This window comes from Ctenocephalides felis, unplaced genomic scaffold (genome assembly GCF_003426905.1).
Source record: "Ctenocephalides felis isolate EL2017-DRISC unplaced genomic scaffold, ASM342690v1 CF-g0.4_SCAFFOLD_03572, whole genome shotgun sequence".
Taxonomy (NCBI): Eukaryota; Metazoa; Arthropoda; class Insecta; order Siphonaptera; family Pulicidae; genus Ctenocephalides; species Ctenocephalides felis.
Genome location: NW_020539726.1, coordinates 24,474,439 through 24,492,495, shown reverse-complemented (window position 1 = coordinate 24,492,495; position 18,057 = coordinate 24,474,439). Strand labels below are relative to the sequence as shown.

Sequence of the window (18,057 nt, the reverse complement as noted above, 5' to 3'; positions counted from 1 at the left end):
CTATTCCAGAAAAAAACATAAAATGTCACATTTATTAAATAAAATAAAAGATATGATTAAAAATTTCAAACTTTCATAAATTAAAATCAATTTCTAAATTCATTTATTATTTTTGATCACAATTCAGATTTTTTTTTCAATTGCACAAGGTCACACAAGAGTAAATCATATGCATTGGGTTGGAAACATGTAGAACTATATTTTGTCCTCATTTTTTGACCAATTTCTAAATTTTTATTTATCATTTTTGATCACAATACAAATTTTGAAGTAAAACTTCTTTAGGCTCAACTAGGGTGTAAATCCGTACAAATGCAACGGAAATTGCGTTACGCGCGAACTGTACGTCATTCGCTCTCGATGAAATGATTTCAATACGGGTCGATTGTGATTAGTCGTCATGTATGTGAATAGAGATCTGTCGTTGTATACGTACCGGCATCAACGTTGTATGCATACCGACATCAACAAGCAAATCGGCATAGATAAATATACATATGTTTATTCTAAGGTTAAATCGTAATACAAATCTTGATTTAATAAAAAATGCCTGAATCAGAAGAATATTGTACCCTGTTCCTTGAAAATAATAAAACAAATTAAACATTTGTGCCGTGTACTAAACATAAGTTTATTGATTAGAAATTATTTCTACATTATTCGTAGTTTCTATGAATCTTTGATGTTATTAAAATAGAAAATGTTTTTTAAGCAAGACAGATATAACAGCTGTTCAAAGAATGAGATTGCGAAAAAGTAAAAGAAATACAAGCAGTCAATGAATGTATGTTAATTTTAATTACATAAAGTTCTTCAAACACAATTACATGGTGAGTTAAGTTGCGAAAACAATATTTGTTTAGGCGTTGTTTAACATAATCCATTGTGTGAACGAATAATATAGAATTTATTAATCAGCAATTTCTTCACTTTCATTTCTTGTCATTAATATTAATTACAATGACAAACTGATCATACCATATTTGAAGTATGACTTTAATTACATTATTGTTTTTAAAAATTATACATATTTTTATTGCTTTTATAAATATACAATTTATAATTTATCATTATATAAATGTGTATAAGAATTGACACTAATAAATGTGTGCATCGCGAGTGTTACCATATTACTAAAAAACATTATTCAAAATTCTTATATGATGTATTTATTTTTACTTAAATGCCATCTTGCACATTAGCAAATAAGTTTCACTTCAATCGCCTAACGTGAAATCAATTTACTTTTCAACCTAGTCCTGGTAGTGTTGTTGCGGAGTTCTGGCTTGTAAGGTTGGGTGATCTTCGAGACGGCTTTTGTACTTTTGTGAACAATCTAAAAATAACAAATTAATTCCCTAAAAGGGAACAATTGCCAAATACAAAATATAAATTTAGATCATTGTCATTCATTAAAGTCAGTCATTAAACACATATTTTTTATATGAAAATGTTTATTTTATTTAAGTTTGTACATATAAATATATAAAGAAAGGTCATAAACAAACAACTTAAAAAAATTCATTTATTATTACAGCATAACATTACATGGTGTGAACAATTAATATATCTTTTTTGTTATTATAATAGCATAGATATAAATGAAAAAACACATATTTTCATTAATAAAAATCAATTTTTAAATTCATTTATCATAAGAGTAAATCATATCGAAAGGGTTGGAAATGTGAGAACTACATTTTGTCCTCATTTTTTGACCAATTTCTAAATTCATTTATTATTTTTTAACACAATACCTTTTTTTTTCAATTACAAAAACGATCACACAAGAATAAATCATATCCAATGGGTTGGAAATTGGTAGAACTACATTTTGACCTCCTTGGAATGGTCTACAAAACGCCCAGCAACATAGGAGAATTCAGGCAAATGATTGTGTTCGTTCTTCTCAAAGATATGATACTCGTCATGTATTGTCACTCTTCCTTGACATCTAGATCTCCTCTTTGGACATCTCCAATGAACTCGAATTCCTTTAGAATTTTTAATCTGAGAATGTTTGTGATAGACATAGCCTTTGCAAAACAATCTGAGATTTCCATTGGGCAATGTTACTATGTGAGCATCACCTGAAAATAAAACAATTTAAAATATTAATAAAATAGTTAATTCATTTAACAACAGAAAGAACGAATTTTATTTAATATATAACTATACATTTTTATATATAGTTGCTAAATAATGTTCTGCTCCCAAAGACCGAAACAAAAAAAAGTTCTTTTGTAACTGAATTTTGATGCATTAGTCAGTCAAATAAAAAAAAAAAATCATAAAATTTTATTAAAATATATAATGTACAAGTTAAAATATATAATTCTTGTCTACCCTTTTGGCATGAACTTGATTTATTTTCAATTACATTGTAACACTGGGCTTAAAATAAGAAGAGCATCATATTATTTATTCTGTCTGCCATGATTTATTTATTTACTGCCTCTTTGAAACAACATTAAGAACAACAAAAGTAATGAGCATTTATTACCATGAAATTCAGAAATTAAATAATAGTAACAATTTATGTACACTATTCTTCAATCCATGACCCCATCTTAACTCACTAAAATTAATCACTTTTTCATACAAAGCCACAATTAAATTTGATCCTTCAAATGCAATACAATTTGCCATCAGGCGGATAACGTCGGATTTGGAACCAATTGGTTTTCAACAACTTGCATATGCAGTTTCTTCCAAATCAAAGTATACTTTGTGATTGTCGTATAACTTTAGATAAAACAAGATTAGTTGTTACCCAAAACTAAAATTCTGGTTGCTTATTTAGGTTGTTTACCATCAAATTTTAAATTTGATTAATTTATCCTCTCTTGATTTCAGTGCTTTATCTGCCTCAACTTAAGTCATGTTAGTATGGGTATGTCTACCAGTGATGGACCACAGTACAAAATCTTCTTCATTAGAAGGATTGGTTCTAGTTTTGAGCCCTGGCATGGCATTCTCTTCTTCTACATCGCCAGTATACAGTTCCTCTCCTTTCTCTTTCCTTGGTATATGTATCTGATCCACATACTAGTACTTTTGCTCCTCGTCGGCTGTACCATAAATGACATTCTGGATGCTCTGGTATCATAGCACCTATGGAAAAATTGACCAATTTCTAAATGCATTTATTACTTTTGATCACAGTACAGATTTTTTTCAATTACAAAAATGATCACACAAGAATAAATCATATCCAATGGGTTGGAAATTTGTAGAACTACATTTTGACCTCCTTGGAATGTTCTACAAAACGTCCAGCAATGTAGGAGAATTCAGGCAAATGATTGTGTTTGTTCTTCTCATAGATATTATACTCGTCATATATTGTCACTCTCTTCCTTGACATCCAAATCTCCTCTTTGGACATCTCCAATGTACTCGAATTCCTTTAGAATTTTTAATCTGATAATGTTTGTGATAGACATAGCCTTTGCAATTAATCTGAGATTTCCATTGGGCAATGTTACTATGTGAGCATCACCTGAAAATAAAACAATTTAAAATATTAGTAAAATAAATAATTCATTTAATAATTTAAAGAACAAATTTTAATTAATATATAACTATACATTTTTATATATAGTTGCTAAATAATGTTCTGCTCCCAAAGACTGAAACAAAAAAAAGTTCTTTTGTAACTGAATTTTGGTGCATTAGTCAGTCAAATAAAAAAAAACAATTTTTCATAAAATTTTATTAAAATATATAATGTACAAGTGCAATAAATTAAAATCAAATCATACTCAGAATCTCAATAATTTACTTTCTAAAAATGAGGTAGTTTTATATTTTCAAGTGCAATAAACAAGGGTTAAAAGTTAAGGTGCAACAAAGAAGTAATTTATTGATTTGATATAATGAGTAAATATTTGATTTTACAATTATTACAAATAAAATACTTAATGTGATTAAAAAACTAACATAAATCTACCTTAACTAAAAATGAATAAATAATTATTCTATTAAGCATCTGATCGAAAATTCTTATAATTTATAATACTAACAGTAATTTTAACTAATCACACTGACAAAATAAAACTTGGTTTTAAACAGAGTAATATTCTGGATATTATATTATAAGAATTTTCAATAATATTTTTTCACAGAGTTTAATTTATATAGAATAACTTGACACTCTTCATATAAAAATATTTTGATTTGTTTGAACATTTAGTTTTTAATTTGATCACCAGGACCAAGAATCAAACGATGAGTATAATTTTTTTTTTTAATTTTGCCTCAATACTACAAAGTTTAAAGTAAAGAAAATATATAAAAATATAGATATAATTGACACACAAATTTTGCTTAATAATAATAATGCCACACGTACATGATACTAGAAAAAAAAACTTTAAGGCCAATTGGCAACTTATTTGGTAAATTCCAAAAATTCCATTATTAGCCTCGTCACCAGACAAGACAAGAGAGCTGTGAAAAGTTTTGAATATTGCAACAAAATAATTATAGGCACACAAATGTATTAAAAATACAGCATATGGTAAATTTAATAAAAAAATAAAACAATATGCAAACATTTTGCATCTTGATTCCATTGTGATTGACCAGGATTTTTTAATATTTTTGGATCTTGCTGATACTTATGGACATATTCTCAGATACACATCTTAAGCCAAGGTCAAAATAATTTATCAAAATGTTAATTTAAGTGAAATAGCTTTTTTCTCTATAACCTATTCTATCTTGTTCCCAAACTCCCAAACAGGCAGTTCCAAATAATATGTACACTTGTAAACAAAATATGAGTGAAATCAAATTCATGTTATTTTGCCTTTTGCGTCATTTGGGGGATAGTTTTCAGCCGTTAGTATCAAAAAATTGCATACAAACACTATATTTAACCCTTCCACTTGGATTCCGCCATTCCGGCGGCGAAATACATATAAATTTCACAATTTGCGAGTGGAAAGGGTTAAATCACCGTAGGTATAGCTTTTTGATTGTTTCGAAACTACCAGCAAATTCCAAACCAACACCAAGAAAACTTGACTTATCCAAATAAAATAGGTGCACCAAGAATAGCCAGTCTTCACCATAACCTGTTTGAAACATTTATGTTATCTCGGGAAATTGATAACATAAAAAAGCAATGTTATCCAAGAATAGGCCCATTGTACGAAAGCCGTAAAAACTGCTTCAATACTAGAAAGATGTATATTGATTATTGAGGTAATTCTCATTTTCAATCTGGATGATGTAGATCAAAGCTCTTCTTCAATGTTCAAGTAAATTGTGTAGATTTTAAGACATTTTATCTTAGTTAATGACTATACTATGACCTAAGAATTAGACGTCTAATAATCGTAATCTATCATCATGTGTAACAATCAAATACAATATTTCATATTTCGGTCAACGTTAATAATGAAACAGACAAATGTAACAACATTATTAAAATCTAATTCTTTATCATTAAGGTGCCAATTTTTGGATCAAATAGGTAATGCTATGTTGCGGGTCTATATTCATATGAGTTGATAGCAACAAAGTGTCTAAAAGCTATGTATTTCTCACAACATAAACCTAACTTCACATTTGGGTTATCCTAGAGACATCAGAGAGTTGCACAGTAAAAGCATAGGTTTTTGACGTTTGGTTACCACCAACTCATACAAAATCACTCCCTATCATAGTATTACCATAATATATCCGAGAATTATATAATTTATCAATTTATTACAAAAAAATCGTTATCTAGAATAAAGGACCTATTGTTTCGCACGTACTTCAGCGTCCTCCGATTATGAGTAGCATCAGTGTATTTTCCAATAGCAGTCGGAGGATGATTATGAATCATGCAATATTGATGGGAAATTATATCTCCTCTGGTTTCTACTCTGGCATTGCATTTAAATGTTTTCCTTTTGCTGCAACGCCAACGAGATTTTTCCACCTCTGAAATTCCACTGTCCCTGTGATATTCGAATCCATTATGAAGGACCATCAGATGACCACGAACGCTCCGGACATAGGCAAAAGTTGGGGGGTGATGCAAATGGCATTCGGAATGCTCCAAACGCTTTTCTAGATTATCTGGAAAGAGATAATAGAGTGACATGTCAGTAAAAATAGGAAACAATATTTCTTTAACTTATCTGTAGGGAAACTTTGATGCGATTTATCTGCTATTGGATATAATGGTTACTTATGGAATTTCAAGTCAACTACAATAGTTATAAGTATTAAGGTAAAAGTGCATGAGAGATATAAATCTGTGTGCGATATAATTACTGTGCATAGAGTACTTATAATTATATTTGTCGAATAAACTAATTTCATTTGTTTACTTCAACGTTGATAACATAAAGTAATGTATTTCTAAGTTTAGAACATGAGATTTATTGTATTGTATAGAACACTTAAACAAACTAGTTATAAGTACCATTTTGTCTTAAAACAAATTGCACGAATTTCCTGATATGTGCAACAAATTTTAAAATTGTGACGATGAAAATTTGAAATTTTACAACTGCCCATTATTCCAAACGTCCATAAAGATTTGAAATTAAATCGCTCTTCGCAGACTTTGACCATAAACTATCGACGCACTAAGTTTCTTCAAATGATTTTTATTTTTTGGATCAGTCTATCCTTTCTTGAGAAATCTTCGACTTGATAAACACACACGTACTTTTTCCATTTAGTGTCAAACAATTCAGAATGACCAAATACGTCGAGAAAATATAAAATTCGCAAATCGCATTTTCTGGCGTGCACATAAAATTCTCCCTTGGAACAAAACATAATTCCTATTTAATTATTATTTAATATATTTATACAATTTGTACTTATAATAAAAAATATCCTTTATCAGAAATTTATTCTGAATGTAGACCCATAAATTAACTGATTACTTAAAAATGCCTATAAAATTTCAAGCACATATATTAAAAATAAGTATTCATAATCAAAATTAATTTATTTGTTTTTTTATATATAAATATAATCATATAAATCTTGTAATTCATTTTTTACATCATCATGAAAATGAAAAAAGAAAATTAAGGGGGCGTCTAATAGTCGCGTGAGCCCTAAATGGAGAGGGGGGATTTTGACAAAAAATCACGACATATCACTTGGGGGATAGGAAAGTCTTGCAAGATATTACGTGTACTTATGTTTTACCTCAACTAAAGAAAATCCAAAATTTTCAAAAAAAAAAAAATCAAAAATATAACAATTTTTTCAAGGTCCTAAAAATACTCGTAATGTTTGGTGAGGGAGGGGGTGGGGTAATAATTTTAAATATAATCAAAAAATAGCCAAAGGAAATGGGATGTCCAAAAATCCTTAGAAATTGCTCACGTGATTATTGGACGCCCCCTGAATTCATACAGTAACAGTTCACTGGTATACTAAAAATTATATATTTTTATTTATGCGTATAATTTAAAAAATAATTAAGTAATATATCAATAAAAAAACTTTCTTTCTTCCACTAATGCAATGGCACAATAACAGAATTTCGCTGGCATAAACATAATTTATTTTTAAATTATATGGTAACACTGGGCTTAGAATTATAAGAGACCTTCATATCATTTATTCTGGCTGTCTATATATTTGCTTTTTCTTTGAAGCAACATTATGAACAACAAATGTGATGAGCGTCGTTTTTACCCCGACATCAAGAAATTAAAAAAAAATATGATAACAACTCGTGTACATTATTCTTCAATGTATCATCCCATCTTAACTCACTAAAATTAATCACTTTAATTCATTATATGCAAAGCCATGATTAAATTTAGTCCTTCAAATGCAACATAATTTGCCATCAGGTGGATAACGTCGGATTTGGAACCAATTTGTTTTCAACGTGCATATGCAGTTTCTTTCAAGTCAAATATGATTTCATTAGATAGAACAAAACTGGTTTTCATCCAAAACTAAAATTCTGCTTGGTTAGTTTAGTTGGTTTTTATCAAATTAAAAATTTGATCAATCTTCTGATCCTCTGATCCTTTGATCCTCTGATCATACTTCCACTTGATTTCAGTGCTTTATCTGCCTCAACTTAAGTCATGTTATTATGGATATGTCTACCAGTGATGGACCACAGTACAAAATCTTCTTCATTAGAAGGATTGGTTCTAGTTTGGGCCCTGGCATGGCATTCTCTTCTTCTACATCGCCAGTATACAGTTCCTCTCCTTTCTCTTTCCTTGGTATATGTATCTGATCCACATACTAGTACTTTTGCTCCTCGTCGGCTGTACCATAAATGACATTCTGGATGCTCTGGCATCATGGCACCTATGGAAATATAATTAATTTGTCAGTAATAGGTCTCAGAAATATTAGTTGACATAGCTGTTTGAGCTTGCAAAAAACGAACAAAATAGTCCTTACATCGTTTCACAAAAAAAAAATAGGAAGGATATTATCTATTTTGTAGAACAGTATCAATATGAAGAAGCAGAAGTAATAAAAAACAATTGCCAAGCTCCGAAAATTTCATTCTCTGATTTACCCAAAAGTATTCATTCCTCCGCCTAAAACTACATCTCAAAACTATGTAAAAAATAACATTTCCATGTGATAAAAACACATTGTTTGAACTGCTGATATCATAAAAATAAAACTTATTTATTTTATCAGTAAATCATAAATATTACAATACTAATGTACTTTATATAATTTATTTTAATTCATATATTGGATTTATTAATGCCACACATATGTTGCAAAATAACATAGTTTATTTAATATAGAGTTCCTAAATGTATGAGTAATAGGGTAGGGCGGGGCTTAAAGATCCGTGGGTAAAAAGATCCACTACCGATATCTCAAAAACAAGTAAAGTTGAGAAATTTAACAAGACCTTATAACTTTTAAGTATACGTTATTTAATTGTTTTATGATGTGTAGTGTTAATTTTAAGTTAAATTCAACATTTTTTTTACATAACCTTTATAAAAGCTTAATCCTGAGTGGGGTAAAAAAAACCAGCTGTTCCTTTACCCTGTAAAATAGTAGTAAATTAGGTAATCAAGTAATCAAAATAAGCAATTTTACAATAGATAAATAAATAAATAGTTATTCCAACTCTGCTGATGAGTATTTCTGACAAAATACCAGATCGAGGTTATATACAGTGTTATCTCTAATTTATTGTACGCATAAAGTTTATATTTTGCATTAGTTGAATAATGTAGATATTATTTTGTAAAATCGCTTTAAAATTAAAAATAAGAGATTAGACCTGTTTTATCCAATTTTACGCTGTGCGGTTAAAAAGATGAGGTTACAAATTTTTAGAAAACAGCAAACATCACATTTCTACAATAATGAATTAATTAACTAGGAGTTTTACTGAACATAGTCAGATATGTGTTTGTTTAATTTTTGTTATTTGTTGTAACATAATTGGTTCGGTTTTTACAATACAATTGCTCAAAGTCAAATTGTACCTTTGTGCCCCGCCCTATCCCATATCAACCTACAAGATTGCCTTACTAGTTCATATTTAAAAGCAGATAAAATATGAATATGATCTGAATTACTTATATAATCACATTAAATATTTCAGTAGCATGTTTGTAACTAATATAATTTAAATACAAAAATATATTTGCGTACAGTATATACAGCTAAATTATTATTAACAGGGGAAAAAATAAAAGTTATTTTTACAATAAAAATCTCTTACAGCATTAAAATGTACAGTAGAAATTAGATAAAATATTTACATTATATACAATTTATTTGTTGTATATTTTACTATCTTAGGAAATTATTCTGCAACGTATTAGTCGGCCAATATCTCCAAGAATCATCTATAGGAGAATGATTATGTTCGCCTTTGGTAAAACAAACTTTTTCACCGATTGTATATAATGTTACTTTACAATGTTGATATCGAAAATTAGAACAACGCCAATAAATCTTTTCTTTCTGAATACTATGTTTATGGAATTTATATCCATTAAACATGAGAGCAAAATTTCCTTTGCGGGTGCGAATGATTTTCACATCTTTTGTGTTGGATTGCCAGTTTGGATTTCTTGTGGATAATTGGTAGCCTGGAAATAAAATAAAATTTAAATTGGTTAGTGAAGTTATTAATTTAAAATGTGTAAAATAAAAAATTTTTGGGCGATGCTTAGTGAGTAGTTGGAATATTGCTTTATTTTTTCATTGATATTTATTGATAAAATAAATACAAACATTTACCTTTATACAATTTGTCAACATTATACTATATAAAATAATATATAATTATACACATAAATATTGAGGGTCGTCCTTAAGATGGGTGTTTTTTTAAATTTTTTTGCTCCCAGGGGCGCAAATGCTTCCAAATTGATATAAAAGCAATCTGTGAAAGTTTTAACTCTTATTATTAACTATAAGATAGTCCGCCAACCAAAGACTCTTATGAAAATAACATGGGTAAATTTCCATTTGTTTTTTTTGAATTTCATAACTCAGCGACAAGTGAATCAAAATTTTGAGAATTACATGGTATTTACTTATTTTGATCATAAATAAATATATTACAACCAAAATTTGGTATATTTTATAAAATAAGTATTTATTTAGGAAGAAGAACCGAGAAATTTTGGTTAGAGTGCGGACTATCTTAAAGTTAATATTAAGAGCTAAAACTTTCAAGGTATTTTTTTTTATCAATTTGGAAGCATTTGAGTCCCTGGGAGCAAAGAAATTTGAAAACATCCATATTAAGATGCTAATATACATGGTCTGTTCAAAAAGTACCCGGAATTACTAATAATTAAATTTCGCGGGTCTGGAGTGTCTGATTGTCAAAATTTTTTTTTTATTGTGTTGGTATACATGCCCCTAAAGTATGATGAAATTTTCAGCTATATTCACTGTTTACTTTGTCTGTGGTAGTCGCTAAGGTTCGACGTGTTTTTCTGAGCTCGGCGATTTTTACAATGGAAGAATTGAAAAAGTCAAAGAATTTGTATTAAATTTTGCGTAAAAAATGAAATAAAGTGTTGCAAAGTGCAAAAATTCACCAGATATGGCTCCGTGTGACTTTTTCCTATTCCCAGAGTTGAAGAGACCCATGAAAGGACGGCGGTTTTCCTCGATTGAAGAAAATCGCCGAGAGTGCTCAAGGACATATCAAAAAGTGAATATCAAGGGTGCTTCGAAAATTGGAAAAAACGCTGGCATAAGTGTATTATATCTGGGGGGGACTACTTTGAAGGGGACCACATTAATGTAGACGACTAAATAAATATTTTTTTGAAAAAACGAAAATTACGAAAACTTTTTGAACAGACCTCGTATATTCTATTCTAATAGTTGCCAAAATTTTACTGCCAATTATCACTTAAAATGCATTTTAACCATGAATATTTAAATTATTTAATTTGTACAGTTAAATATATTGAACGTATACATGTATTTTTTTTAAATATTGTTTTTGAATCATTAGGGCATATAAACCACGAAAAATCAAATCTGCAACATTATCAGTTTATTAAAAAAATATTATATGTCTATGTTAAATGAATGACTTACTTAAATAACTACGTCGGGTTTTATAGATGGCAACCCAAACAGTTGTCCCATCTCTATGTAATAAATTTTATTATAATAACTTCTGTATTGTTCAATTTTTATTGATGAAGCAAAGCCAGGTAAAGGCTATTTTTACTTGGAAACATTTTGCTATCTATATTTCCAAGTAAAAACATATGCCACCTCTGCTAGACTTCAGGCTGCTGGAGGAGGGTAACAGACCTGAGACTTTTGATTCAAATCCCATAGCTCTAGCCACTTAACAAACTAACCAATTCGAAAAATATTGTAAAATGTCGACAAAAACTATACGCCTAGATGGATCTCGCAAATGTTCATACACCAAAAAAAATATTCTAAAATAGGGCTAATAAATAATTAGACCTTTCTTATCATAAAACTAGTGCAACTTTAATACATATAGTCTTGCTAATAAAATATAATAATGTAATAATAATCTTTGCTATAAAAATCGTATCTGCAGATATGTTGGTACCAATCTACAGTAAATCCATTAACAATCTATAACTTTGGGGTCTACATGATCTTTGGTTTAGGTGCATCAATCATCACTAAGGTGGCAAAGCATTAGGTCCATGTGTATGAAAACCTTTCGGCAATCTGCAAATTCTGTCATTTATTGTATGTATCGATAATTTGCAATGTTTGTTCTTCCATTGTGTGCAGTACCAATGAACCTTGAGACCAATTGTTCTATGTTTATGGTATTTGTAACCGTTATGAACAAGTAAACGATTTCCACGCCAACTGGTTTGAAAGTGAATGTCTTGGCCGCCAAATAGGGTCGGATCGTAGTCAAGGTATGCCACTGGAACATCTGGAAATAGAGGTAAAAATATATTAGTAAAATGAAAATAGTAAGTGTTTTAATGATACATACTGCTGGAATTTTTATTAATGTCTAGATGTAAAGGAAAGATTAATATTGATACTATAACAACTAAACTAATTATACTTTATTGTTATATTCAAAAAATTACATGGTGCATATATAATAATTAGAGTAGTGTAATTATGTATATATGCATATATAACAACTTAAACACTAATTAAAATTATTTTACATCTAACAAAAAATATTATTTTTAATTTTTGCAAACAAATTTTTATGTGCAAACATATATATTGAAAATTAAAAATGAGTTGAAAATGCTATGGAATAGTTTTTTTTTAATTCAATTTTTTTAAACTTAGAACAAGAATTATCTCGCCTAGAAATATTTAAAACACCATACAAATATTTAACAATTTTTGAAGAAGTAATTTTCAACATTATTTATATACATGGTAAGATACTAAAGAAAGATATATATTAAAATACAGTAGAACCCCGTTAAGACAATTATGCTTAATATGATTTCCCGCTTAATACGTCACGTAAGGCCAGTCCTGTATTCAATATACACATTGTCCTTCTCGCATAATACGCCTACTCATTTAAAACGCGTTCTTGATCCGATCCCTGAAAAGTCGTCTTAACGAGGTTTCGCTGTAATTATTGAAAAAAATTATATAAGCTAAAAGTAATATTAGTTATTAATTAATGATAAATTATACATTATTAATAAGGGAATAAATTAAGGTAGTATTAATACAAATTAATGTTTAATGAAAAGTAACTAGTTCATTACTATTTTTATTTAATGATTTCAACTATTTCCTAAGAAGTTACTTTTTTGACTTTAAAAGTATTTTAAAGAAATAATAAGTTTTTATTGTATGCTTGAAAAATTGCTATAATTCTAATTTTAAAAGTTAAAACCATTTTGAACGTACTTGTAACGATTTTTAACAAATATAATGTCCTGACTACAATGAAATTTCTAACAAACATATAAATTAAAATTAAATTATTTTTGATTAAATTTAAAAAAGTAATTAATTTTGATCACACGTCTGAAAGATTCGCAAAACATCTCTTCATTTTTGTCAACTTTTTTACAAATATAGTAACCATACCATAAGTTGATTTTGTAACAAGCATATTAACTCAAAATTAATTGATTGTTAAAAATTATCACACAAGTATCTTCAACTGAAACAAATGAAATATTTTAATGAAATTCATCATATAAACTACCTAATTTATTTATTTTATTTTCTTAATCTAATTTTTATTTTTTTTTAATTTTCTTACTTTATTTTTTTATTATTTTATTTTCTTATTGTTTTTGTTTTTTTTATTTTCTTCATTTTTTTGTTTTTTTTTCATTAACTTCATTTTTTTATTTTGTCAACTTATTGTATTTATTTATAATACAAATCAATTTACATCCTATAAGACCTTATAAACTACTGAAAAAAATTAAAAAAAATTATATTAAAATGGAGTAAAAAAATATTACTTAGATTTCACTGTACGATCTATGGTTTATATATTCAAAAATATATCTAAGATTATTGGAAAAAAATAATCTAAAGAAAAATTCAAATAACATATCTAGGTTTAGTTTAAAAAACCTTTCATTTTGAATAGATGATCAAAAAAATAATTCCTAAAATCTTATTGAATATAACTTGTTATCTTATTCTAATTAAACATATTTAATATTTCTTTTAAGGATGGGCTCGTGGTTATGAGTCTTGCTGATTCTTATTATCTTGTGGTCCAGGGTGTGGATGGTCGCCCTGCACTTGAACCTTGAGGCAAACGAACAAACCCAGTAAGATTTTTTGCGTTCACTTTGTCTGGTCGTGTTCAGGTTGTATTTGTATTTTCGGTAAATCAGTTGCCTGGTACCACTCTGGCCAATTGTGTAAGTGGCCGCCATTTCATCAGGATTGGTAATTTCCACGAATGTGCGACGACCATAAGTGTGCTCGTAATCAGGATTGAAAGCTGAAAGGAAATTTTTATTTGTAGGACAAAAATAATTTGTAGGCAGTTGAAAAATTTTTGCAATCGATGCAGAAACAAACAATTTTTCGAAAAAGCCTCCCACTTTGATTATAACAAATTTCTGGGAGGCAATATGTGGTAAAAAATAGAAATATTATGGAAATTTTATGGTATGAGTTGGTAATCACAAACTGTGCAAAAGCTATGTATTTGCTGTGCAATCAGCCGTTTGACACATAAAATCTAACCTCCAAAATACAGAAAAGTTAAATAACGATTTTATTCCCTCTAAAATTATCCAAAAATTACGAAAAATCGTCAAAAACTCAAGGCATAAGTGCTTTAGGATAATAACAAGAGTCTACTTGAAATGCACAAAGTAGAAGCAAAATATCAGAAATTATGTTTAGGTTGCCGTAGGACTTCAATGGTTAATGATTTAGTATGTTCATTAAGACCAAGTACTCTATCGATATACCAAGTAAATCGTCTAATTTTAATTTTAATAAACGTCAAAAAAACTACTCATTTTGATGAATTTTTAGAACTAAAATACTTCTCGTAAGGCCGTATTATTTCAGTAGGTTCTATAAGACCATGATATATATCGCCAAAAAATTTCCATAATAAACTTTTCTAATGAATTGATCAGTTTTGCCATGAAAGATCTAGTTTTCTCATTAAAAGATATATTAGATATGTAATTTATTACTTCCAACAAAACACTTAATTATCCAACGATGAAATCTTAATAAGAAAGCTCATATAAACTTGAAATTAATTGATAGCAGTTTTGTCAGGAAAGATGTAGTTTTTTCATTAAAAGATATATTAGATATGTAATTTATTACTTCCAACAAAAAACTCAATTATCCAATGATCAAATACTAATGAGAAAGCTCATATAAACTTCCAACAAGACACTCAATTATCCGAAGATAAAATACTAATGAGAAAGCTCATATAAACTTCCAACAAAACACTCAATTATCCGAAGATAAAATCCTAATGAAAAAGCTCATATAAACTTGAATAATCAATTGGTGGCAGTTTTGTCATAAAAGATCTAGATTTTCAGATTAATGAATTGATAGCAGTTTTGTCATAAAAGTTCTAGTTTTTTTCATTATGGTTTACAAAAGAGATAGGTGAAGCACTTAAGAACAAATGTAAAACTGAAGTTGTTGATTTGAGATTTTTGGATTAATTATCGTAAATATAATTATTACGGATAAATTTACACTACCAGTTTGTTGGAAAATCTCACTGGGCCTCACATCGTCCGTATCGGAGTCATCGATAACCTCAGCCTGATCACCATCAGGCTGATCAACGTCAACATCAGGTTCAGGAGCAGGCCCCGCCTCCATTTCGTAAACTGATTCGTAATCTGAAAACAAATATATTAAAATATTATTATAGGTACTTGTTGAAATATGTAAACCAATTTACGATGATATGCTTGAAATTATGATATTATATTAAAATGTGCTCTGTTGAAAGGGCTACATGATTTCAAGTTTGATGTGTATATTTTATTTACCGTCATGATTTTCCTGAATATGAATTTATTTTCATGTTAATAAAACTACAAACATTTATATAATTTTATTGAGCAGATGCATAAGTACAGCTTGAATAACCAGCATCTTTTGTGAAACTTTTATTGCTTTAATCTAGTAGGTCACGTGGTAGGCGCCTGGCTTCTAATCGAGATCTTCATCATCACTGATATCAAGTAGGAATGATTTCTGTTTCAATTTGAAAACAGTTTTTTTTTGGAATATCTGCATCTGCACCCAAACAGTTTTTCTGGCATCATTTCATGTCAGAGGAAAAAAACAACCAGTGGGCTATCTTCTCATAAAAATTCTACAAAGTGCAAAAATAGGAAACACATCACACAACAACTCAGAGAACAATTGGTTCTAATTTCTGCCAAAAATAAATAAGAACAGAAAATTGACTTAACAGAAATCTATTTATTTCTTAAACCATATTAATATAAATTTCGATAGCACATAAACTTTTCATCAAAGGGTTACATCAGAAATTGTGAATAAAGTACAAATAAAGTGCAAAACAAAATACAGAAAATACAAATACAATATTTATTATTATTATTTATTATGAATGACAATGTTGCCCAGATACTTTGCAAATACGACCATCAGTACTATGAATGGTTACTTTACATTTTAAAGATTTCCTTTTTTTGCATTCATAAACAATTGCATTTTTCAGTCTTTTTTTAATATGAAAAACAAAACCATTATGTGTCATAGTCTTTTTTTGTGATGTTTGCAAAATGTCTAAATACTCGGATTTAATATCTTCGTTATAATAATGGTCAACTGCTGCATTAGACGAGTTGTATATCGCATACTGATCTGAAAATAGAAAAATAATAATCAGAAATAAATAAATACTAGTCATGAATCAAAGAACATACTAAGTCATAATAAAGAAGTAAACTAGTGGGGTGCATGGCATCGTGCATAAGGCAAATTGCTTAAATCATGGTACAGAACCAAAAAGAAAATTACACTACTGTTTACACATTATTAAAATCTCTATAAACTATCTGATAATTTGATGTACATATGTCCAATAAACATTTTTGGCCACCAAATTACATTTTTATAACTTATTTTTATTGAGAGTCCATAACCGCTAGACCTGCTTTCCCACATGGACGCTCCGTTCTCTTAAGAACTGAGTTACTGTTTTTGGCACTTTTTGCCCCGTATCTTCAGAAAGGCTTGACCTGACTTCGCCAGAATTATCCAGATAGGCTGATCGGTGTTCCCGAAATCGTCGACAAAAATTTGTATCCGCACACACACACGCACACACGCATACACACATTTCCTTCGCTATACAAAAAAAGGAAAAAAACGCACACACATATATTTCTAAGGTATGCCAAACTATTCAGAAAACCAAACACTTCTATTTTTTCTAAGGTATGCCAAATTATTCAGAAACCTTTGAAACCTAAAGATGTATAAAAATGTTCATTTTCGTTGTTTTTACGATTACTATAACTTGCCCTACGAGAAGTTAATAAAAAGCGTACACAATGAGGAAAAAACATTTATTACAAAAATAATATAATTTCGTTTAATCTTGTTTTACAATTGGTGGATGATTATGTTCTCCAGTAATACTGTACACAGAATTGTCACTACTATACAGGCGAACTTGACAATTTGATGTTGTTTTTTTATTGCATTCCCATTGAGTGACATTATTTTTATATAGTTTATCGGCATTATAACCAAAACCTTCATACGCAACAATTTTTTTGCCTCCAGGTCCGTCTGCAAGTTGTAGAATCCCAGACCCAGTTTTTTTGAATTGATTTTCTTTCAAAATCGAATTATGTAGAGCTTTCTTTTTTTGAAGAGCTGGAAATAAAATCCAATATTAGTAACACTTATAGTAAAAAGGAATTCATTTTCTATATTTTCTATTTGCATCAAAACTATAACCTTTATACGTGACAACTTTTTTTTTGATTACATGTCTTTGTGAAAGTTGCTGGCATTTAGAACAAGTATCTGGAAATAAAATCTAATATTAGTAAACTTTTATAGTAAAAATAAATTAATTTTTTGATTTCTATTTCTATTTGAATTAAAACTTTAACCTTC

General features: G+C 28.8%; 1 protein-coding gene across 1 annotated transcript; it reads right to left on the bottom strand.

Annotated features, from left to right (window-relative positions):
• Positions 1-14,086: 14,086 nt before the first annotated feature.
• LOC113387748 lies at positions 14,087-15,773 on the bottom strand. The gene is made up of 2 exons (XM_026625124.1): positions 15,648-15,773; positions 14,087-14,401 (listed from the first exon to the last, which is right to left on the bottom strand). The coding sequence occupies exons 1-2, from the start codon at positions 15,769-15,771 to the stop codon at positions 14,097-14,099; spliced, it is 429 nt and encodes a 142-aa protein (XP_026480909.1). The 5' UTR covers positions 15,772-15,773; the 3' UTR covers positions 14,087-14,096.
• Positions 15,774-18,057: the final 2,284 nt, after the last annotated feature.